The sequence below is a fragment of the Elgaria multicarinata genome, chromosome 1 (assembly GCF_023053635.1).
Source record: "Elgaria multicarinata webbii isolate HBS135686 ecotype San Diego chromosome 1, rElgMul1.1.pri, whole genome shotgun sequence".
In the NCBI taxonomy this organism is placed as follows: Eukaryota; Metazoa; Chordata; class Lepidosauria; order Squamata; family Anguidae; genus Elgaria; species Elgaria multicarinata.
This window is the reverse complement of record NC_086171.1, coordinates 45,016,338-45,041,140: the sequence shown is the minus strand read 5'-3', so window position 1 is coordinate 45,041,140 and position 24,803 is coordinate 45,016,338. Positions and strand designations below refer to the sequence as shown.

The window sequence follows — 24,803 nt, the reverse complement described above, 5'->3', positions numbered from 1 at the left end:
AGGGGGGATCCAGAGGGAGAGCCAGATTCAATGGGAACGTCCTCTGGCTGCTTTGCCACCACGCTGAGGAACTGCTGCCTCCGAGAAAGCACCTTTGCTTCTGGCAGCAGGAGTGAAAAGGAATCGTTCTGCTGGGAACCTCTTTGCTAGGAGCTGCACTTCAAAGAGGCCAGGAGCCCCCTCCCCCAGAAGACGAATTTTGCTTTGTAAGCCCTTCCTCTGGCCAGCATCACCACAAAGTCCCACCAATACTGGGGCTAGAGGAGCGTCTCCTCATTCCCCCCCCCCCACTTGCAATGACCCTCCCACGGTCAGGCAACTGAAACGTGGAGTAGGGCATCAGTGTCTACAGTGTTTAATAAATAAATAAATATAATGATCTTTATGACTGAATATTGAATAAATCTTCGCATTTTTTAAAAAAAATCCCAGTGTGCCCACTCTAATGAAATGTGCTGTGCATGCCTATGCTTGCTGTAACTATTTCAGGAAGCAAGAGGTGATTATTGAGCAGAAGTGTTTCCCCCTTTCAATGGGAAAGAAAATATTTGTGTTATGTGGTTAGTAAGCAGAGTACAAAATATTAATATTTTGAGAACAGAGCATATTGCAGTGTTTAGGTCAAATAAGAATAAAATCACCAGGTGGTCCCAGTGATTTATCAAAGGCAATTTACATCTGAAATACTATGCACACTTGTCTTGTGGAAATGCAAAAATGCTTTTAGTGTCATAAGAAAATGCTCAAATTCTGGGTATGTTACTTTAGAAAACTAGTATATATACTAATTGGAAAACTAGTATATATGTGATTATCTGTCGAATTCTCTTGGTCTATGAACAAGAGACAAAAATCATGAATTGTGTCCTTGTCACACTTCATGGCCTTTGGGCCGAATTGTGTGTGTATATTTCTTCGTACTCGTGTGTTTGTATTTATAGAGAGAGAGAGAGATACACCCACGGGTATTTGCCAACGGAGGAAAACACATCTGAGTGTTTTCACAAAAACGTACGCCACAATACACGCGCTTGTCTTTTTAGACGCCGCAAGAATCTCTCGCGTGTCTGTGTTTTCTGTGTTTCACGCGCTCGCACGCCCACTCCGTCACGGGAATTATTCACCAATAGCAGACTCGGGAATAAGGGAGTGTGTGCCTTTATATAAACGCCAGGCGAGGAGGCGGGAGAGAGCGAGAACACGTCGGACGTGAACGAGGGCCGGGCTCCGCCCCGCCAGCCCCTTCTCGCTCCTCTCACCTCCGCGCATCAACCTCGAGGACCCTCTTGTCTTCTGCTCCCTTTCCCGCCCCCCTTCTAACTGACGGTTGTTTCCGTTACACCAGGAGAGCCGCGCGCCGCCGCCTCAGAAGAACACCCCAGCGTCAGGCCCGCCCCCTTTCCTACCTTCCCCGCCCCTTGTGCCTCGCGATTGGCTGGCGGAGCCGGCGCTCTGCAGTCCCGGCTGCTGCTGCTGCTGAGGCGATTTCTGAGGTGCAGCCGCGACTCAGCTGCTGGAAGGCTCCGACTCAGAAGGGCGGGAGAGGCTGAACCGCCACCGCCGTGGTGGTGGTGGTGGGCTCGGTTCCTTCTTCCGTCGCGGACCCCCCGTTTGGGCGTAAGGGTCCCCTCCATCTTCTCCTGAGCCGGCAGCGCCTGTAAGAGGCGGCACGGCAGCGTCGTCTCCATCCTCTGGAACAAAGGCGCCGCCAGACCCCCGCGAGCTCCTGCCTTGCCCTCCGCGGAGAGATGGCGTCGTTCAACCTCGGGGGATTGAACGCCTCCTCCCGGAGGAAAAGCATCTATTCCCGCAACGCGACCGTCGAGAGGCGGAATCTCATCACCGTGTGCAGGTGAGTTTGGCTCCGGGGATGGCTGGCTGGCTGGTTGCCCCTGGCTCTCGCCACCTAGACACGCAGGGTCGTCCCGCTCAAGATAAGTTGCTTGGCACTACTCTGCAATATGCGCCCTGCAAACCCCATTCACGTATTTACCCCGGAGTAAGCCTCACTGTAGTCTTACTGTGCCTACACAGCCTTAATCCGGAATAACGGCCTCCCAGCCCTTTAGTTGCGTTCTTGCCATTGCCCGCACGGAGGAGATACCCGACTTCCATAAGTCCTTAGCATGTCTTGGGGCTGGCACATTTCCACCATCCTGCCTCTGAATGCAATACTGGTGGGTGTGTTAAAGGGTGCTGAGAGGTAACTAATCTCTGTTAAGTACACTTCTGTGTGTGCCCAGAATAGGGAATTTCCCTCCCTCACCCATGCACCTGTCTTATGCTGCCTCTCTTCAACATCTGTGCCAAAGAACTCTTTATCTTCTTCCACCTTTTAGATTGGGGAATCGCTAGTACCAATTGCATGTACTCCTATCAGATGTGACAAAGTGGGGTCCTAGGACCATTTCTTACACTGAAGTAAAATTTGTGTAGGGAATTTGTGATGTGCACATGAGTTAACATGAACACAAGGTGGTCCAATTCTGTCCCATTCAGTGCTTTTGGCTGCTTATGAATGCTAAGTGGGACCAAGCCCTGACTTGCCATTTTCCCTGTTGTTGACTATACAAAATAAATGTTTGCATGCAGAGTTATACTTGAATCTAGTCTCAGGTCTATAACAGCCTTGGTTGAGTGCCGTGGTATAAATCTCTCCTAAAGCATATGAGCGGCAGGGATGTTGTTGTTGTTTTTTCAAATAAGGCCTAGCTGAGTTCAATAGGAAGTCAGGCTTAAATGTAAGATATTGTTGAGGTAAGGCAAAACTCGCCCCTCTGTACAGACTTTGTCCATTCCCAGATCAGTGAATGGCTGCCATTTGTTTCTAACTAGAAAGATAAAGCCACTGCAATTGGAGACAAGGTTGTAGTGTGGGAGAACTTGCAGGATAGAGGGTAACAATGTGTTTGACACTTCCATTCCCCATAGGCTGTCTTTGTGATAGTGTCCTCCCCCGCATTTTCCCAGTGCAGCTTCTGGGTTGTAAGAAGGAGAAAACATTCCTTCTTTGCTCTCCCTCCCCTCACCACCACCACCACCCCGCCTGTGTTTGGTTGGGGGTGGGGGATGGGTGAGAGGCCAGGTGAGGAAAAGCAAGCCTGTCACTGTCAGCTGACATGGCCATAGTAATGGCCTCAGTACTGGTCTGGATGGTGGGGAATGGTTGTGGTAAAAGCAAGTGGATAAAAGACTGGGATCCTCAATCCCTTCCCTGCCTATCAAAAATGATAGCCCTGTTGCTAATTGATGATAAATAGGCTAGTATTTCAACCACAGGCAGAGAGTGCCTTAGCCTCATCAATGAGTAACCATTGCCATTGTTGTATACCTGTGCACGTTCAGGACAATGGACAGATTTAAATCCTGGCATATTATAATTTATTAGAATGTAAGCCTATGCGGCAGGGTTTTGCTATTGTTTTTACTCTGTACAGCACCATGTACACTGATGGTGCTATATAAATAATAATAATAATAATTATGAATTAACTTTTGTGTGTGGCCTATTACCCATAACAGTTATATGGATAGTGTAAGCATGTTGTTGTATATTAAACTAAGAATGTGTTCAGTTATGCTAAGCTGACTCAAGATATACAGTATAGTTTTAGGATTTTCTAAAAATCCTAAAATTTTGTTTTCTAAAAATGTTTTGAAGTTAACGACTGCTTTAAAAACTTTACCAGAGAAGGGGACTTGACTGTATAGCTGTGTACAGACAGTGAAATAGTCGCAAATAATTTAATTGAGGAGCATTTTGTGTTACAGAACCAATTGCAGGAAAAAAAGTAATGTGTCAATACTTCTCAAATAGGAATTTTAATGTGGCAAGGGGGAGATGGCAGGGAAAACCAGGATTAAGAGAAAATATAGATTTTTCCCCCCTGATGGTACTCCTAGATTCACTTAACACTATGCAGAGATTATCTGAATAAGAAAAAGGCATGAATGCTGCCACTTCTCTAGTGTGGTATGACTTTTTTGCTTTGCTACAAGAATAACCAACACTGTGCAGAATTGGCTATTTGAACCACCATTAGTTATCAAGTTGTGAGGGCACCATTGGTTATTTCATCAGGCACCGTTGGTTATTTCATCACCGTTGGTTATTTCATCAGCCCCAGAGTTGGTTATTTCATCAGCCCCAGAGTTGCAAGGCAAGAGCAGTAAAATTTTACTGTTTTAACTCTGTATTTTAATCCTATATCAACTTTGCTGTGTGGTTTTATCCTGGTTGCGCTTTTTATACTGTATTTCGTAATTGTGTTTTAAACTGTTGGGTGTTTTACTGTGGTTTTAATTTTTGTGAACCGCCCAGAGAGCTTCGGCTATTGGGCGGTATAAAAATGTAATAAATAAATAAATAAATAAATGCAATGGCTGCTATTCTAGTCCAGCCAGCAGGATAGATTTTTGGTAGCCATGGTTGATGGGATACTAGCAGGAGGACTGAGAGGGGAGGATGAGTGAGTCGACTCAGAGTGGCCTAATAGTCAACTCAATATCGATCCTAATCCATACCATGTTATTATCATGTTGTGCGGGGAGTAACCCCTAGATAAACAACTGTCTATCTGATTAGTACCCCACTGTTGGCTATTGTGTTGTCTGAATGCAGCCACTGACTTGTCTTACTGATTATATGTAAATCACTCTGCAATCTTTTTGGCTGAGGAGCGGGATATACTTCAAATAAATAAATAAATAGCTCAGGGTATCTAATATATAAGAAAAGCAACACACCTAAGTATACAATAGCTTAAATGAGTATTTCAAAACCACCACACAAACCTATCCACTAAATGATTTGCCAATTTTTTTTTTAAAAAAAATACTTCGAAATAAAATTGATTAGAATCTAAATCGGAAATACCACCACACATATCAATATACATTATAGGTTTCTTTCTGAGCACGAACAGTAGCTTTGATCAGATCAAATATTCAAAGCCACTGAACACACAATTAGCTCACAACTGCTGCATTTACTTATTAACTGTGGAATCAGTGATGTGCTATTGTTGCTGCAGGACTCAGCACTCAGCCTCTCTGTCAGAAATGATGCAGCAACCACAGGAATGTATTGTATTTTTCCAACTCGCAAAAACATTATAGAAAGTTGTGGTTATACATGTTTCCAGCAGAAAAGAGAACAATCACATGCAGCAGTAGAAATGAGGCTGTACTTGGTTGCCTGGAAACCATTTTGACTTGCTACAAATAAGCAGGCAAGTGCCTAATTACAAGGGTTTCCTAAAAGAATAGATTCTGCGCCAGATTAACGGAATTTGGAAACTGGGTCCATGCTATAAAGGCTTTGTTCTTTCTTTTCTTTTGGGAGCAATTGTGCACTAAATCTCGCTCTTATAGCAATGGGGAAGAGAGAAACAAGCCTGCATTAGCCTCTCTTCCATGATGAACTGTTACCAAAACTACTAACAGGATACAAAGTGCCATAAATGTACAAGATGGTGGGAGGAGAAAAGAACAGAAGAGAATTATTACTTGAATTCTGTGAAGCAGTCAATAGTTCTGTACAGTTCAATTGCCCACAGTATTATAATTCACAATACCCAGAGCATTCTTTTACCCATTCACATTTTGATATTTTATTTCTGTATTGTTATTATTTATATTCAGCCTTTCAGACAAGAAATCCTTTCAAGGCAGTTTACAAGTAACATCAATGAAAATAAAGTCACACAAAAAATATTACCACACAGGCATTGCTGGCAGTTGCTGGTAGATGGACCTGCTGGGGAAGGAACTCAGGAACAGTCCAACTGGAGCAGGGCCTAGTGTTATCTTTATTTACCTCATCCCCTATTCCTAGGATCCTGACCACAAGGCAGCTGGTAGTAAAAGGCCCAGGGTGGTAATGGAAATGAGTTGGACATTGTCATATGACACAATGAGTCTCCCCCCCCACCCCAATTTTTATTGTGAATTTTAACAAAATAAAAACCATGAAAGAAAATAAGAAAAAAATGGACAAATGCAACTACATACTATGACACAATGAGTCTTAATGAACACAAACTCCCCTCTATAAGTAGTTTTAGCATGACAATTTGGGGTCTTCTGATCAATATATTATAATGCAGAAGAATTTCTTATGTCAGGTTCCTAAAGCAGAGAGCTGATTTAAAGGCAATTTCAACTACAATATAGCCAACTGAGGATACTAATAGTACCCATTTGTGTTTAGAGTCTTAGTTCTGGTTTAAATGTAATACTGCATGCTGTATCTAATGGTAGTCCTACACAGAATAGACACATTGAAATGAATGGGATTTAAGTTAGACTAATACTTGATACAACCCCATCTATTTATAAACAATCACATGCTTTTTACCTGTGCAGGTTTTAATGTTCTTGCTGTTGCATATTAACTGGATCACAGTTGTCTGATCATTCAACATTAGCACAACAGGAATCTACATTTAAATCAAGGCTGATTGTGATATTTCTAAGTGTACTAAGAAACTAGAAGATAGAAAATTAATATTTCACATTACAAAGACAATGACTGTGTTCAGACAAGCAGCCTAATTCACTGGAAACAAAAAGCAAAGCCTCTGTATGACTGTATCATTTAGCTTAAGGAACTAGTTGTAAGTTTGCTATTTATATAGTATTTACACAAATCAGTAGCAAAAACCTGGTTAAATGCTAAGTTAAGTCATAAGGATGACACTACATAACTTTTAGAGGCACCAAAAAGTACATTTCAGCAATGCTTATTTCTCAGTTCATATTTGTGTTGGTTATTTTGGTCAAATACCGTTGGTTAAAAAACTCCCTCCACACAACATAACCCATGGTGGGTTAAATAACCAACTGTTGAATATTTAAACCAGCATTGGTTACCATGTTGTCTGAACCTAGTCAGTCCCTGCCTGCAGGCTTACAATCTTAAAAAGTCATGACACAAGGAAGAAGTGAGGAGGGAAGAAGGAAAAAATATTTTGAAAATAAAATTTGTTAAAATCTGTGTAAGGAGATAATAGAATGTGAAGTGCAGTGATAAAACGAGGCATTGATGTTTCTCTGGTTGAGTTATCCTGTATACTATAAGCTCTTTCAGGTTATTTACCCTACATGCAATGAGAAGAAAAGCAAGGACAAACATGCTAGTTTTGTCACTTCTGTTGCATCGCTGTGCTTGTCCCCATTGTCTTTCATGTGTTGGAGGATGAGTTTCCACAACAAGGAGCCTACTGTAGTCATGTTTGCTCCATGTTCAATTTAGCACCCTAAATGTGCGGGATTCTAAACAATGCAGGGAGCAAACAAGTAGAGAATGTTCCCCACTGTAGAAGTTACTCCTCTCCCCAGTGCATGGAGGATTGTGAGTGATAGTAATCTATGGAGGGAGGAAAATATCAAAATAGAGCTTATGTCTCCAGTCCAAAATAGAGATGTAACATTTCCAGAAATTTTGAAGCCATGTAGAAAAAACAGGGTTTTTTGTGGGGAGGGGGGAGGTTTTGGGAAAATACGGAAATTTTTGGAAAAATGCAAAAAAATGTAATATTAGCACTTTTTACAGATAGAAAGTCACTTTGTTACTTTAGGAACATAAAATGTAATTATGTACAAGTTGGTTTGGCATACAATTATTACATTTGGTATATTAAAAGTACAGTGTATCCAAACAATTTTTACAAATTGAATTACTTTTTATTTTTATTTTTTTTAAAAAAAAAAAATTGTAGCAAATGGAGCTACAAGTTCCTGAACTGTAAGGCACACCTGAACTGTTAAGATTTTTAGAAATGTTTTTAGGATGTTTTTAACAATGAATATTATGTTTTAATTGAGTATTATGTATTTTATTGTTTATTGTTGTTCCCCGCCTCGATCAAAATGGAGAGGCGGGTAAGAAATCAATTATTATTATTATTATTAACTGTAAAGAACTGATTTTGCCAGTTTATGAGGAGCAGGCAAAGAACAATTTATAAAACCCAGAAGAAACCATCAACATTAGTAACAAAGAAAATTATTTATGTCTCCACTAGTCCTCCACAGTGTCAAGCAGACATAAAGCTCTCATTCCCAGAAAAAGAAATGAGAAAAAGGCAGGGACCAAGATTCAATGAACATGCAAGAAATTTAATCAGACTCATTTTCTGAGCTATAGCTACCACTATCAGTTTCAGTCTCTGCTTCAATGGCAGTGCCCCCTAGAGGCAGAAATTCATCTTGCTCTTGCACTTGAGAGTTGTAGTCTCAGTTTGCAACCTAGGACTTGCTTGGCCTTGGTGCACAGAAATTGTAAGTATCTGATACTGTACATAGTTTTTAGAAATCTTTTGGATATGTAAATATCTGAACACCTTGTCTTAAACATTTTATTCATCATGCTAAAATAACATTCCATAATTCATTTTTCTTAATTTTTTCAAGTTTTCTAATTTTTCCAGGGCGGGGGGGGGGGGGGGACGTACCAAAAAAAAGGCTTCGGGGAAAATGGGGGATATAATGCAGTTTTTTCCAGTCCTTCACATCTCTAGTCCAAAATATGTATTAAATTCTTGTGTACAATCTGAAAAATCCAGATGAATAGATCAGTGCAGTTCTGTACATGATCTATTCTGAAGTAAGTCTCATTGTTTTCCACAAAGTGAGTATAGGATAGCACCCTAAATGTGTAATATGTTATTTCTAAAGCAGGGCTTGTAGGCGAATTCAAGTACAATTGAGTTGGCAGTCTTTGCAGGTTCATTTTTGTTCTTCATAAAAGCCTATTGGAATGAAATAGGTTGTGAATAAGGTAAGGGGGGGGGAAAGAACTGGAAGGTAAATAAGAGGGATCTCAAGTAGGTATACACTTAATTGTAAATTATTTGGTAATTTGAGTAATCTAAAACAGGGATGGGCAGACTTCAGGTTTGCACAGCCTCTTTTTTTCTTTTATCTTTACTAGAATCTTGAGATCCACCAGTCAGAGCCTGGTGAAAAAGTAGTCCACTCAGAATTGAAGAATTCTGAGCCCAGGAATTTGTTCTGTATACCAAAACTGAAAGAGCACTGTCCTTCAATATCTTCTCCTGTTTACCCCAAGCTGCTTTATTTCAGCCATAGAATTTAGTGCAGGAGGAGTCATTTTGTTGCCGTCCTTACTGATGCTGATCACACAGATCTACTGGTAGAGCCAGATCTACCTTCTGCCTATCCATATGATCAAAAGCTTTTTCTGTCTCATGGGATAACAGCCTGGTGATATTTGTTTACTGAGTGGCTCACTTTTGAACATTTCTACTTCAGAACATTTGATAAATTAGTTTAATATTTGCCAAACAATCTGATAATATTATTCATAGTAATACAAACTTCTTTAAAGGTGAGCTTTTGAGAAAAGCCACAAATCAATTGTGTGGCTGGTTGCAGAATAACAAACACTTGTGCACTAAGTATAATGCAACTGTCCACAAAAAAGAATGATTTTTCCTCGACTCAGATACTGTTGAATTCTAATCACTTTGTTTTTAGAAATTACTGGGGGCTCTAAACTTAAGTGGAGTTCGTTTCAAGGCATATATTTCCCTACAATATTATGCAGTCCAGAACACATTATATCTAAAAATAATTTCTCATGCTTTTACATCCTAGATTTTCTATCAAAACACTGATTGATCGTTCTTGTTTTGAAACTATTGATGATTCTTCTCCTGAATTCAACAACTTTGCAGCAATTCTGGAACAAATTCTAAGCCATCGACTAAAAGGTATATAGGTCTGCTGCTCTTTAAGCAGATATTTTATCTTTAATTTGTTGCTTTATTAATTTTACTGCTGGCACCTCAATGTTTTAAATATTTGTTTGATCTTAATGTTTAATACTATGTTATTTTAATACTTTTAGTGTTGTATTATTTTTATTTTTATTATTATTTTTGGATTTGTTTTTGTCGTTGTTTGGTTTTATGCTTGTAAACTGCCCTGAGGACATTTGCCAGTTGGGTGATATACAAATCTAATAAATTGAATAAATTATCAAACTTGAATGCGCATTGTCTAGCTCAAAGAAAATCTTTGTAACATGCTGCTACAAAGGCATTGCACTGCCACTAAAGAACTATAGACATGTGGTTTAGATGAATTTTATAATTTTTATGTACATAATTTTAATTGTCTCTTTTCTTCCTGATGTCTGAATTCAGGTCAAATCACTTGGTTTGGCTATGAAAGCCCTCGTAGCTTCTGGGATTATATTAAGGTGGCTTGTCGCAAAGTTTCACACAATTGCATCTGTAGCATTGAGAATATGGAAAATGTTGGTTCTTCAAGAGCTAAGGTGAGAAGTAATATTTAAACTTCACAATTCACAGTGTGTACAGTTGATCTATCAGTACCTCATTTACAGCTCTTAAGCATTTTGCATGCTGTGAATTGTCCAAGAGCCCTATAATTTAAACTTGTCATAGTTTGATTTGTATACTCCTGAGTTCATTTTGGGGAGAGAGAGATCTGACTGCAGGTGAATTGGCAGTGAGTATGAAGTGTCAGGAATATGACACCATAACCTGCCTTCTGTCAACTTGATTGATTTTTGGAGACAGAAAATGTGTTCAGTTGTTTGTTCTAGCACCTAATTCATGGCTTTTTCTTTTTCAGGGAAGAGCTTGGATTAGAGTAGCACTTATGGAAAAGCACTTATCTGAATATATTTCCACAGCTTTGAGGGACTTCAAAACAACAAGGTGTTAATATCCTTTGTTTAAAACAATATTAAATTTGATTTCAAGTTTCCTCAGTCTAATTCTCTTTGCTACTACTATTACTTAAGAGTCCTAACACTTCTTCAAATGTTGGAATGTAGTTACCAAATGATAACTTTTTTTGTGGTAGAGGGGTGTAAATTGAAAATATTTGTGTACCTTTATTTATTTATTTAAGCATTTTAATCCCACCATTCAGCCAGAAAAAAAGGATTTCATGGTGGCTTACAAAAATATTTCTTGACAGTCCCTGCCCACAGGCTTTATATAGTATTTAAGATCTATTACATTCATTAATGCATCTTTCGCATGTGTTTGTTTTTAAAAATTGTGTGACTCTTTCAATACGTTAAAAATGTTAATGTGTAATTCTTGATAGAAGTTAACATTGTTTAAAGAAAGAGAGAAATTAGCACAGTTTTCTACTGCACATGTGTATTTAACTTTCTCAAGCCAGTGAGATTGTTTGAAATAGCAGTAAAATATTTTTAGAAAACCTGAACGCTTCATATTCCATATCTGATCATCATTAATTTTGATGTCCGTTTTTCTGTGGTGTTTCATTCCCCCAACCACTTTCAATTACAAAAAAGAGTTTCACTGACTTAGTTATCAGGGATCCAATTTACCTGTTAAAATGAATGTAAAAGTGAAACTACCAAATGCCTAAGCATTATTTCTTTATCATAAATTATATGTACATATATATGTGTGGCTGTGATTATACTACTGCAAGAGCACTGGAGTAGATTTTTTTTCTAAGATGTTTTTCATGTCCAGATCTCTGTGAGCATGTGTCTATAGGGGAAAACCCCAGCTCTTCCAATATAAATAAAACTTCTTCCAACCATGGTTTGTTGGGCTCCAGGATTAAAATGAGTACACATAGTGCAAACTTACAACACTAACTTTTTATTTGTAATGTTCTTCTGGAAATGCCCCCCCCCTGCTCATCAGGCTATTGGGGTACATTGGACTCTTAGCCTTGATTTACTATGAATCCATTATTTACTTTGAACCCAGTATTTTTTTTTAGTACTGTTTTGACTTTTCTTCCATTTCTTCTCCACGGCTAGCCCAATGACCAATTAAAGTTAACATTGTAGGGCCCAATGTACTCTAGTAGTTTTTGTGTTGAGGCTATGTTTTTGGAATGTGTTACTCATAAAATCTATTTTTAAGTTAAACTGGAGACATTTTGAAATCAATGCTTAATTTTATTTCCAGCTAGGAAATAATGGACCCATTGGATCCTAATAGCAGATTATAGTGTAAAAAACAAAGTGTGCATGAGGGTTAAGTTAGTTTTTTTACTAGAAATAAACAGAGAACTGGAACCTAGGTAATTTGCTAGATTACAAACCTATAACTACCTGAATACTTCAAATCCAAAAACTTTCACAGTATCCTTGAAATATAGAGGCAGAATTGGACAGTCAAGATGTAATATTGAATAAACAGTTACGTTAACGTTGAAATTGCTAGTTGCCAGTATTAACACTTTAGTTTATCTTTAGTAATTTGAATAGTTAGCATGTCAGTTAAATATTTGAATTGGAAATGTAATCTTTTTCTAGAAGATTCTATGAAGATGGAGCAATTGTCCTGGGAGAAGAAGCAAACATGCTAGCTGGTATGCTGCTAGGACTCAATGCTATTGATTTCAGGTATTAACTCTTATTAATGTGGATTTAAATACTTTCCATGGTAAAAGGTCATCAGGAAATGAGAGAATAGATTATTGTAGGATTTGGCCATTGGGAATTGTGAGGGTGGGGGGAAGAGCATATTTTCATTTATGGAGAAGAAACGGTCTGGCTCAACATGCACTGCCTCTCAGGTTCAGGAAGTAGGGTTTGATGAATGACATCACAGGAGGGAAGGGGCTTTTAGTTTTCTCACCAATTGCTGCTTTCATTTCTTAGATTGTTACTATTCAATTCATGTTTTTTAAAATGGTAATTGATAATTCAACTGGATGGTTTGGATATAATGCTGAGCTATGATTCAGCATTAAGTAAATGAACCTTTATGAGCCTTATGCTTGCATGTTTTCTTCCTTCCTCTGTGACACAGCCTTGAGGATGAAATTGGAAGCATCCACTTCCAGTTTTAACTCACCACATCTCCCTGTTATGTCTAAACTCAGGGGAACCTATGTAAATTTAAGCTGTGATTAGTGAATCATGGTTTGATTCTGGCTTCCTTGAATAACCAAGAGGGAATGGAGGGGAGGAAAAAATGCTCAGAGGCACAGACAAATGGAGTTCAGATAAATGGAGATTTAGAGAGAAATGAAAGGGATGATGATGATAATAATAATAATAAATTATTATCTCAGATACACAGATAAATGGACAGAAGGGGGATGATAGTAGGAAAAAAGCTCAGTTTCATAGAGAAACGTAGTTGGAGAGAAGGGAGGGGATAACAGGAAAGTCCCAGTGAATAGAGATTTCAAGAGGAGGAGAGGGGACAGCAGGAAAAATGTTCTGGTGTTGGAGAGAGGGGGGAAGCAGGAAAGAAGCTCAGCAGCACAGAGAAGTGAGATTTAGAGAGGGGGGTGGTGGTAAGTGGGAATTTAATAAAAGCTCAGATGCCAAAAAATAAAATAAAAAATAAATGACAAGGCACAGAAAGAGGTGGAGTTGGGTATAGGGAATGAGTGCTGAAAGGAGACAAAGTGTGGAGCCAATGGAGGGATGGGACAGGGAGGCTGTTGGCTGGACTGAAGGGCTCCAGGGGTTTCCCTGCCTTATATTCTAAGTCATCGCTTCTTACCTCTTAAATTATCCATCTAAGGCTGACCCAGCTACTTTGTACCATACTGTGGCTCAGAATGTCACCAGATCTGCACACAGATCTCCAGTTCTGCAATATGTATTCTTTCTTCTCCCCTGTGAAAGGGGGTGGAAAGCCCCTCCCTGATGTAGTTCTGATCCTTGCCCCCCATCACCCACATGCAACACAATGGCGGTGGCAGATGGAACACTCTTGGACTTAATCTGGATTGAAGCCCGGCCAGACACAGCACTGCCATGGAAGGCACCTGGCATTCTCTTCAGGTGCAAGGTAGCCAGCAATAAGCAGGAAGGCAGGGCAGTAGGCAGCTGAGGTGTGCTCACTCTGCCACCTCTCCCTGACTCACCAGATTGACATTGCCTCATGGTAGGGCCCAAAACCCCTGATGCCCCCAAACTCATATTCTCTATCTCAGGGGCTTCAATCTGTAATTAAAAGGTATTTGGTTTTTTAATAGTAACTATGGCTGCCTAGATACTATAATGTAGTGATAAATAGCTTTCCTTTTGAGTCTAAAATGTAGAGAAAGGTAAAATCAAGTACTTGCACACATTTTCCCCTCAAATAATTATTGTGAATTCTGTCTTGGTACATGCAATGTCAATTTATGTAAAATTAGATTGAAATAAAAATGTGATACTGTGCTTGCCAGTGAAACCATTGGTAAATAGAATTTAAATAATCTACATTTGAGTCTGACTGCATTTACTGAAAATTGTTCTCATATCTTTTGTGCACTGTTAATTTTTTTAAAAGAAAATTATAGGCTAAGATTATTCAGTGTCACTACCAATTAATTTTCTTGATTTACCATGGTTACTAATTTTTCACATTGTGTCAGCTTCTGCCTCAAGGGAGAGGGCCTGGATGGCAACTATCCAGCTGTGATAGACTATACACCTTACCTGAAGTTCACCCAAAGGTACCTCTTTTTTCATGAATATTTCAACTTAGCATTACACTTTACCTTGTAGCAGATTAGCTTCCTTCTTATTTATCACTTCATACACTGTTTCCACTTGCTGATCAGATAAATATTATTTTACTTGTGTTTTCACACTTATTCTCACTTCATGAACCTCTGAGCTAAAAGGGAATCAAGTTAGAAATTCTACCCTACACTGAATCTTACTGCTTCACAGCCCAGCCTTATTGATGTTTACACATTTGGGGGCAAAGTTAGCCTTCATAAAAAGACAGGCTCCACTTGAACAGTGATAGAAACCAACTGCTTCCACTTAACGTCAAAAGAGCAGCTTTTAAACAAACTTCTAGACGAAAGATTACTAGAGCTGGAGATTTGATGTAAAAATAACATTGGGAGGGATGCAATGTGTAGGTGTTTGAGACTTCTGGCATTGGCATATAAAGCCAAGGTAGTTTAACTGGAATGTTTGGTGTGAAAAAAAATGAAGGCATATAGTAGGCATATGGAAATTGGAAACAGAAACACACCACATTGATTATGAATAAGTTGAGTATGAGGAAAATTCTAATCCAACCAGCATCTTCATAGTGTGAGAATCTGTTCTGACTAATGTGGTGGTCTTTGCCTTATGAGAGATATCATTGTCTGGGTTGAAGCAGGGCTGTGTGGAAAGCAGAATAATAGGCTTGCCTATAGGAAACTGTGCTCTGGTAAATCTAGTATCCATCATGTTGCATCTTTGATGTGTTCTTTGATGTGACCTGCTTTAGACCGTCCCATCCCCATCCTTTTCTTCACTTTTACAGCAAGATTTAGATATTGATTCAGTTCACACATAATGGCAGCAAATTGTAAGTTAATTACCCCACAATATGCTGCAGTGCATGCCAGGTGTGTTCTGTAGCCAATTTGAATATTCGACACCCAATCTGGTCCTTCAAAGATTATTATGTGATGTGTGAACCCAGACATTAATGTGAACCCAGACATTAATAGGTTAATCATTGGTTAAACAACCCACAGTTAATCTACAATTATTATTTAACCCACAGTGAGGCTGTAGTGTGTGTGGCCACCATTTTGCTTATCGAGTCTCTTCTCAGGGGTTGACTTGTCATGCAAACCTGGCAAATATCACTTATTATGTGAGGGTTAAACAAGTTTACTGGGTTCGTATGTCATAACAACCCCCACTTGGCAAAATGGCACCCACAGGCACTGCAGCTCATCAAGGGTTAAATAACTTCTAGAGGCAATCCCATGTCATCCAAACCACGTCAAAGTCTCATGTTCGACTCCTGACACCTGCAATTAAAAGATCTTGGACTGCGAGAACTATCTGTCTGAGATTTTAAAGAGTCACTCTCAGTCTATGTAGAATAGACAGTACTGTGCTAGATTGTTCAATGGTCTGATGCAATAGAAGGCAGTTTCATATGCTTCATTTTATCTAATGGTAGGGCCGGCCCTGCTATTATGTTCCTCTCTAGGCTTGAATTATAGAGCCCTGATAGAAGCCTACTTATTCCTTTAAGACTTACTAGTGAGGTAGCCAGGTTAGTCTGTTGCAGTAAAACAACAACAACAGAATTATACCTTTAATTTTTAATAAAAATATTTAGTTTTTAAAATCTGCTGTCTCACTTGACTCGAATGGTGGTGTGGGAAAAGAGGCTGCAGTCCCAAAAATGGTTGGTGGGGGCAATGCGATCCAACTGAGACATTTTGGCAACAGGTGTTTCTTTTCTTTTCTTACTAAACACTTCTGATCTAAAACAGATGTGAAACACTTCAGACAGTCATGTTTAAATGAATAGGTTCTGGTATTAAATATATATTTTTAAACAGGCTCAGGGGGGTCTCCTTTTTTTGATAGTAGCTCAGGTGAATTGGACCTTCCCTTTCACCCACCCACAGCAGCTATGTGATGCTCACTGATGTCAATGGAACCCAGTGAAATGTACACATGGAAAATTGCAGTATCTCAGTGCAGAAAGTTAGTTGCAATTCTGCCTGTAGCTAACAGTGGAAGAGCAGTGATTGGAAGCACTATGATTCTCCCATCTGGAAGCAGCCTTTGTTTCATCCCTGTAAGGTAGACTGGGGAATAAAGGAGAAGCTCATGGCCCTCAGGAAATTCTTATTCAATGTTTGTCTCCTTCCTCTGAAGGCAGATACTTTCTTAATGCTTTAAAGGGATGAATATGTACATCTAGTCAACACATTTGACTACAACCTGTCTTTAAAATGCTGTATTTTGACACAAAATCATGCAGGAATTAATACTGAGCTTCCAGTGTTAATTGGGAAGGGAAGAGCTTGGTTAGTTCCTCTTCATCAGATTCTCTGTGGATTTATGATGCCATAAATCCATCCCTACTTTTGGACTATCTTTAAACAATACTTATGTTTCTAATACAATGCATAGTTTTGTCAGCTGTTTTTTTTCCTCAATAAATGATTCTCAGCTTTTAAACTTGGTCCCTTAGTTCTGACAGTATCAGTAGTGATGAAGAAGAGCTGAGAACACTGGGCAGTAGTGGCAGTGAAAGCAGTACTCCAGAGAATATCGGTCCTCCTTTCAATATGGATGAAAACAGCTGGTACAACAAATGCAAAAGGGTTGAACAGAAATACCGTCTCACACTGGAACAGAAGGTAAAACCTTTATTGAGGTAAAAGCAACTGAGAATGTTTGGTTTGCTACAGCTGTAAATTTTTCTATTGCTATTTACAAACTTCTAGAGAAATTTCTGCTTCCCATTGTAAACAATTGTTTAATTTTTTAAATGAATTTGCAGGATTTTTTTTTATTAAAAAAATCTATAGATAAGGAGAGATGGCTGCTGGGAACAGAAAAGAGGCCCACTAGAAGTATTTCAGATTTACTTTAATCTTACACTGAAGTATTTTGGATAAACAAATTTTGCAGGAAATTCTCTTTTTTAAATGCTGTGCCACAGCTAGCCAACTGCTTGCCGCATAGTGGAGAGGCAACACTGACACTGAGTGTGTCCATCTGTTACTTCAGTTGTAAGCTAGGCTTGCAGTGTAGCTGAAAGAAGATCTGTGAACTTTCTATCTCTCTTCATCCTTTATGACTTTGAAACCTATGAGGATACCTAACTCTCCAGTGTATGAATGGTACTGAAATATAAAGGCAGAGCAAAGATCCTAATAAAGGCAACAATGGACAGAAGAATGTGATCATGACATGGTTTAAGTAGTTTGTTTAGCTCTCCGTTCCATAACTGCATCAGCTATACTGAAATGCGTAATCCACAGCGACAGCACATTATATTGCAGTAATATGTGCTGGTTTAATTAACTGCCCGGTAGATAACTTCCCTTAGTCAGAGAGCAACATAATGTACTATGCACCATGTGAATCAGTCACCTGGGCTTCAAAGAATGGCAGCAAATCTATAAAACATACCACCATTTTTTCATTTTCATTTTTGGTCTTCTATCAAAGTTTTTCTGGAGTACATTGGTATTAGAAGAATTATTTTCTAATGACCTTTTGAATACAATCAAATTCAATTTTGTCAGATACCTTTTTGTTATGTTAAATTTCCTATCTTGTTCTTGGAATCTTCCTGTTGCTCTTCCTTGAATTAAGTAATTACTTTATGTACAAATATACCTATGATATTGATACACTAGTACAATCCTGCCTATTATGCCTCAACACGAAGTTCAGGGGTGCAGAGCACACAGGCCTAATTTGACCTGGTGGGCTCCCCAATCTGGCCTGTAAAGCCTCTGGGGAACCTGCACAAAAACTCCATCATAGTAGAAAACAGTCAGAGTCCAGGCACCAAGCACATTCTGCACCTATAGGCAAGGTTGATGTTCTGGGTCGTAATGTTTACTCTACAGTCACTTTGTCTCTTAGGGTAACTAATTATCAAATGTGTATATCCAGCTACTAGTGTTATTTGAGCACTTGCCAGATGGCAAACAGGCACATGCTCAACATGAGGTCTCCCTCTGGTCAAACATTTCCTGGCATAAGGCTGATTGCAGTTTAAAGCTAGGGCAGCTACCTTAGACATGCTTGACTGTGGCTTACTACTCATCCAAGAGGCTAAAAAAACTCATCCAATACCTTTCCTTTGATGGAAAGGACCTTTTCATTGAGTCCACTAATGACACTCAGGACCAGGAGTAGAAACCTCATATAATTGCTTATTGTATAGGAGTCAACAGCCAGTAGACAACTTCTGTTCATCCATGTTATTGGCAGAGATCCACCTTGGGCCAAACACAACCCAGACTTCCTTCATTTGTTTAGACAGGCTGACAGGTGGGGAAGAACATTGTAATGGTGAAGCTTAAGTCCTCTAATTGATGCCCAGCCATCAACACCTGAGATCCTTCTTAGCCTGTGTTCAGGGCTCACCTGAGGAACTTTGCAGCTGTATGACAAAATAACACCATGTGCCACTGAGTGCCTACTGTTGTCTGGATTCAGTATGCAATAACATAGTTTACCTCTCTCCCTCCAGATGACTATCAAAGCATCTATATGTCTCCTCTTTTAGAAGAAGAGAGATTCACACTTCTCTGAAAAGCCGAGAAGGATCTCAGGTGTTGATGGCTGGGCATCAATTAGAGGACTTTAAGTTTCACCACTGCAATCGTTAGGGAGCACACTGCAGTGGTTTTAACATCACTTCCCTCTGGTCTCCTTCAGAGAGAATTTCATATAAATGTGCTAGAACTGTTGGCTGTAGCTAAGTTGTATTGTGCCTTCTAAAACTGTTTATGATGGTTCATTCAAGTTGTAATAGACAATATGGCCACTCTTCTATGTGAACAAGCTGTGGAAAGAGGTATCGTACCTTGCTATATCTCATGCTACATTTTCGGGAGTAGTGTGTTCTACAGAGGCTAACTCCAGTTGCACTTCATCTTGCTCATAACAATTTATTGGCAGACATGCTGGGCAGAAGGATTTAATGTTTCTACAAGAGAACATCAGCACCCTGGACAGTACCCATGCTGTTGTTGGGGTACCATCTTGGTGGATGTCTTTGCCACACTGATAATGTAAGCAACACACTGAGGGAATCCTTAGTGTTATCTTCAATCACAAATTGGAGATAATTGCGGGGATTTCTTTACCCATTAGCCCTGAAGGAGCAGGGATTGGGAACAGGGAAGTGGCTTCCCATAAGGCACCCACAAGGGCATTCTATTCAGCTAAATGGAAGACATTCATGAACCTTGCAGCAAAGATTATTGTACACCCCTGTGTTCTGCCTGGAGTGTTGGACTTTTTGTTATCCCTTAGGAATATGAGTTTGTGTGTCTCATCACTTAAATTCTTCTCAGTGATGGTTTCTTCTAATCATTGCTTGATTCATTATTTTTCTCTTTTCTCTCATCCTTTGGTTTAACATTTTCAAAGGAGTAATCTACATTCATTCTGTGTCCCACCAACACCTCCTTGGAGCATCTTTGTGGTTCCTTCACAGTTAATGAAGCTATTGTTTAAGCCACCTAGAATGTGTTACTTTAGGTTTTCATCCTGGAAGATTGCTTTCTGCTTGCTATAATATCTGCAAGCCAAGTGAGTGAACTATGCACCCTCCAGCATGACCCACCACTATCGCTTACGCATAGGGAAAAGTGGTCTTGAGGCTGGATATTTCATTCCTCCATAAAGTGATGTACCTTTTCTAATTTAGTCAGGAGATCACTCTCCTGGTCTTCTTCCCTAACTCATCCATGTCACTACATTTCCTGTTTGGTGCTGGCATTTTACTTGGACATGATGTGTAGCTTCATAGAATCATAGAATAGCAGAGTTGGACGGGGCCTACATGGCCATCGAGTCCAACCCCCTGCTCAATGCAGGAATCCACCCTAAAGCATCCCTGACAGATGGTTGTCCAGCTGCCTCTTGAATGCCTCTAGTGTGGGAGAGCCCACAACCTCCCTAGGTAACTGATTCCATTGTTGTACTGCTCTAATGGTCAGGAAGTTTTTTTCTGATGTCCAGCTGGAATCTGGCTTCCTTTCACTTGAGCCCGTTATTCCGTGTCCTGCACTCTGAGAGGATCGAGAAGAGATCCTGGTCCTCCTCTGTGTGACAACCTTTTAAGTATTTGAAGAGTGCTATCATGTCTCCCCTCAATCTTCTCTTCTCCAGGCTAAACATGTCTCTCTTCATAGGGCTTTGTTTCCAGACCCCTGATCATCCTGGTTGCCCTCCTCTGAACACGCTCCAGCTTGTCTGCGTCCTTCTTGAATTGTGGAGCCCAGAACTGGACGCAATACTCTAGATGAGGCCTAACCACGGCCGAATAGAGAGGAACCAGTACCTCACGTGATTTGGAAGCTATACTTCTATTAATGCAGCCCAAAATAGCATTTGCCTTTCTTGCAGCCATATCACACTGTTGGCTCATATTCAGCTTGCGATCTACAACAATTCCAAGATCCTTCTCGTTTGTAGTATTGCTGAGCCAAATATCCCCCATCTTGTAACTGTGCATTTGGTTTCTATTTCCTAAATGTAGAACTTGGCATTTATCCCTATTAAATTTCATTCTGTTTTCAGCCCAGCACTCCAGCCTATCAAGATCACTTTGAAGTTTGTTTCTGTCTTCCAGGGTATTAGCTATCCCACCCAATTTGGTGTCATCTGCAAATTTGATCAGCATTCCCTGCACCTCCTCGTCCAAATCATTAATAAAAATGTTGAAGAGCACTGGGCCCAAGACTGAGCCCTGCGGTACCCCACTCGTTGCCTCTCTCCAGTTTGAGAATGTTCCATTGATAAGTACTCTTTGAGTCCGATTCTGTAGCCAACTGTGAATCCACCTAATAGTTGTTCCATCTAGCCCACTTTTAGCTAGTTTGTTAATCAGAATATCATGGGGCACTTTGTCAAAAGCTTTGCTGAAGTCAAGATGTATGACGTTCACAGCATTCCCACAGTCCACAAGGGAGGTTACCTGATCAAAAAATGAGATCAAATTAGTCTGACAGGATTTGTTCCTGACAAATCCATGTTGGCTTCTAGTAATCACTGCATTGATTTCAAGGTGTTTACAGATTGACTTCTTTATAATCTGCTCCAGAATTTTTCCAGGGATGGATGTCAGACTGACTGATCTGTAGTTCCCAGGTTCCTCCTTTTTGCCCTTTTTGAAGATAGGGACAATGTTAGCCCTCCTCCAGTCGTCCGGCACCTCACCCATCTTCCATGATTTTGCAAAGATAATAGACAACGGTTCTGAGAGTTCTTCCGCTAGCTCCTTCATTACTCTAGGATGCAGTTCATCGTGCCCTGGAGATTTGAACTCATTCAAGGAAATTAGGTGTTCTTTGACCATTTGTTTATCAATCTCAAACTGCAATCCTGCCCCCTCAACTTCTGCTTCACTTTTTCCAGGGGGGTGGGGTCATAGACCCGCTTTTGGGAGAAGACTAAGGCAAAGTAGGAATTGAGCACTTCAGCCTTTTCTTTGTCATCTGTTATCAATTTGCCATCCTCATTAAGCAGTTGAACCACCATTTCTTTCCTCTGTCTTTTACTACTCACATATCTGAAGAAAGCCTTTTTATTGCTTTTAACATCCCTCGCTAATCTCAGCTCATTTACAGCTTTAGCCTTCCTGACGCCATTTCGGCACTTCTGCGCCACTTGTCTGTACTCTTCTTTTGTAGCCTGGCCTTCCTTCCACTTCCTATATGTATCCCTTTTTGTTTTCAGGTCGTCTCTAAGCTTTTTGTGGAGCCACATTGGTTTCCTCTGTTGTCTTCTATCTTTTCTCCTTGTTGGAATTGTTTGTAACTGTGCCTTTAAAATTTCCTTTTTTAAATACTCCCACCCATCCTGCACTCCTTTTCTCATTAGGCTCACTTGCCACTGGGCCTTACTTATCATAGTTCTGAGTTTATTAAAATCAGTTTTCCTAAAATCCAGAGTACGTGTATGGCTACACTCAACTTTTGTCTCCTTCATGATCAAGAATTCAAGTATGATGTGGTCACTTTCCCCCAGAGTTCCCATAACTGCCACTTTATCCACTAAGTCATCCCTATTGGTCAATATCAAGTCAAGGATTGCCGATCCTCTAGTTCCTTCCTCCACTTTCTGTAGGAGAAAGTTATCACCCACACATGTCAGGAATTTCTTGGAAGGGCCGCTTTTGGCAGTATTGGTCTCCCAACAGATATCAGGGTAATTGAAGTCCCCCATCACACTTCCTTGAAACACTGGCAATTTGTTTCTCAAAAGTTTTGTCCTCATCCTCTCCTTGATTGGGTGGTTGGTAGTAGACTCCGATTATCATGTTCTTTTTATTCCTTGCCCCATTTATTTTAATCCAGATGCTCTTGATGGGGCTCCCAGTCTGATCCGCCTGTATTTCTGTGCAGGGATAGGTATTTTTAACATATAGTTCAACTCCACCTCCCTTTCAATTTCTTCTGTTCTTTTTGAACAAGTTATATCCTTCAATTGCTATATTCCAGTCATGGGAGTCATCCCACCAAGTTTCAGTTATACCTATCAAGTCGTATTTGCCTTCATGTAATAAGAGTTCAAGTTCATTCTGTTTGTTTCCCATGCTCTGGGCATTAGTATATAGACATCAAAGTCCATGTGTTTTATAGTCTGGCTTTGTTCCTACATTGTTGCCCAGTCCATATCTTTTTCTTTGTTATGACAATCCCAAGAAAAGAAAGATAGCCCACACCCAACATGTTTGCTTGTAGGTTTCCTTGATTGTCCACATCCATTTGTAGCTGATCCAGGGTCACTCTGTTAAGACTGTTGCAGAATCTATAGTCTTCCTTTGGGGGGGTGACAGTAGTGAACACATAGTGAGAGTCTCAGTCCTCTACATGTGCTGAGCAGTTATAGGTTTGATGTTCAAGCTAGGTCTCTTTTGGAAGGGCCATGCTGTCTGGCTTCTTAGCACCTAGTAAATAAGCTTGATATTCTACCCATATATGGGACTGCCGAGAACTGTAGTAATTTCAGTGGTTATCTATGCAGTCACATAAGCCATCCTGCTGCAGGTGCTCTTATGCCTGATTTCTACTTCTGCTTCAATTTTTATAGTTACTATGGTGGTGGTGTTTGAATTTAGAGGGAGGGCACAAGCCATGATCCCATGAGAATGTAATTTGAGGGTTGCACCTATTGAAGCTGCCTATAGAACCTTCCTAAAATAGGCCTTTTGCATGGGTGCAGAACCCATATGTGTGAATGAACAGATAACTACTCAGAGAACTACAGTTACAGCAATCAACCTGTCCTTTGAATTGCTTTTCATAATTTAAATCTTGACCACCACTGATTTCACTGAATACCAAATGCAAGCAGGATCACCAAAATACTTAAAATATAATAAATAGAAAATAACATTTGATGCTTGACTTGCAAATTGTGTAGAACAACAATGATGTGTGTCTTCCTAGGGTTATCTAGAAGAACTAGTACATCTTAGAGAGACCCAGCTGGCTGAATCAATCTCTCAGAAGAAATTGTTGCGTCAGAAGATAGAAACTATGAATCTGGCCTATAAAATGGAACACGAACAACTTGAGTACATCATTGTGGAACTGCAGGATCAGCTGTAAGTTGGACACGTTGCAGAAATTTTGCTGAAGTAATGTTCTTGAAAGAGTTTTTTTGTCTCTGTACAAGCAAGTTCAATTTAAATGTTGAAGAAATCAATTTAGCTCAAATTAATAAAGCTGAAATTGTTCTGAACCGTTCCCCTTGTAGGTCTTTAAATGGACCTCTGCATATCTAATTAACAAAATATGTAATATTATAAAATATTACACACTATGAGGAGTACCCTATACTGCCACTGCACTGCTACTAGTTCTGTTCAACTAGCAAAATGCACCGTTGTGGAACAGGAACTAGTGGTTCGTACCATAGCTATGGGAACAAGTGGCGATGCTCACTTCTACAATGGGGCAGTTTAGTGGATCTCCCTTCTGTGAGATCCTCTGGCCTGCCCCGGTCTGGAATAAGCATTCCAACTCATTTCCATTGTTTTCAGGAACTGCTAATTCCTGTTATGCTTGTGCCAGGGTAAAATACTGCCTTATATTAAGGTTCATTTACCGGGCATAGTGATTTGTGGGGAAACGGTATATTTCATAAATATTTGTAATATCCCTCTTTTCAGATAGTGTAACCACTAGCATACTGAAATGTGTTTTGACAGTTAAGATTTTCTGCGACTTTCAGGACTACACATATATACAGAAGCAACTTGGTCTATATAAGCAACATTAAATTGAAATTATGCTATTGGGGTTCTTATTTGCCTTTTTCTTTTTGGTTTGACATGAATTGCATT

The 24,803-nt window shown here is 39.8% G+C and overlaps 1 protein-coding gene across 2 annotated transcripts in view; it reads left to right on the top strand.

Annotated features, from left to right (window-relative positions):
• Nucleotides 1–1,697: 1,697 nt before the first annotated feature.
• The window catches only part of RUNDC3B (RUN domain containing 3B), a 47,858-nt gene continuing 24,752 nt past the window's right edge, over nt 1,698–24,803 (top strand). For both annotated transcript variants that reach the window (XM_063127362.1, XM_063127354.1), the window contains exons 1-8: nt 1,698–1,852; nt 9,622–9,737; nt 10,173–10,306; nt 10,627–10,712; nt 12,308–12,397; nt 14,374–14,454; nt 16,950–17,118; nt 23,905–24,062. In XM_063127362.1, coding sequence (XP_062983432.1) covers nt 1,749–1,852; nt 9,622–9,737; nt 10,173–10,306; nt 10,627–10,712; nt 12,308–12,397; nt 14,374–14,454; nt 16,950–17,118; nt 23,905–24,062 — 938 coding nt within the window. In that variant the 5' untranslated portion in view covers nt 1,698–1,748. The remainder of the gene's footprint in view (nt 1,853–9,621; nt 9,738–10,172; nt 10,307–10,626; nt 10,713–12,307; nt 12,398–14,373; nt 14,455–16,949; nt 17,119–23,904; nt 24,063–24,803) is intronic.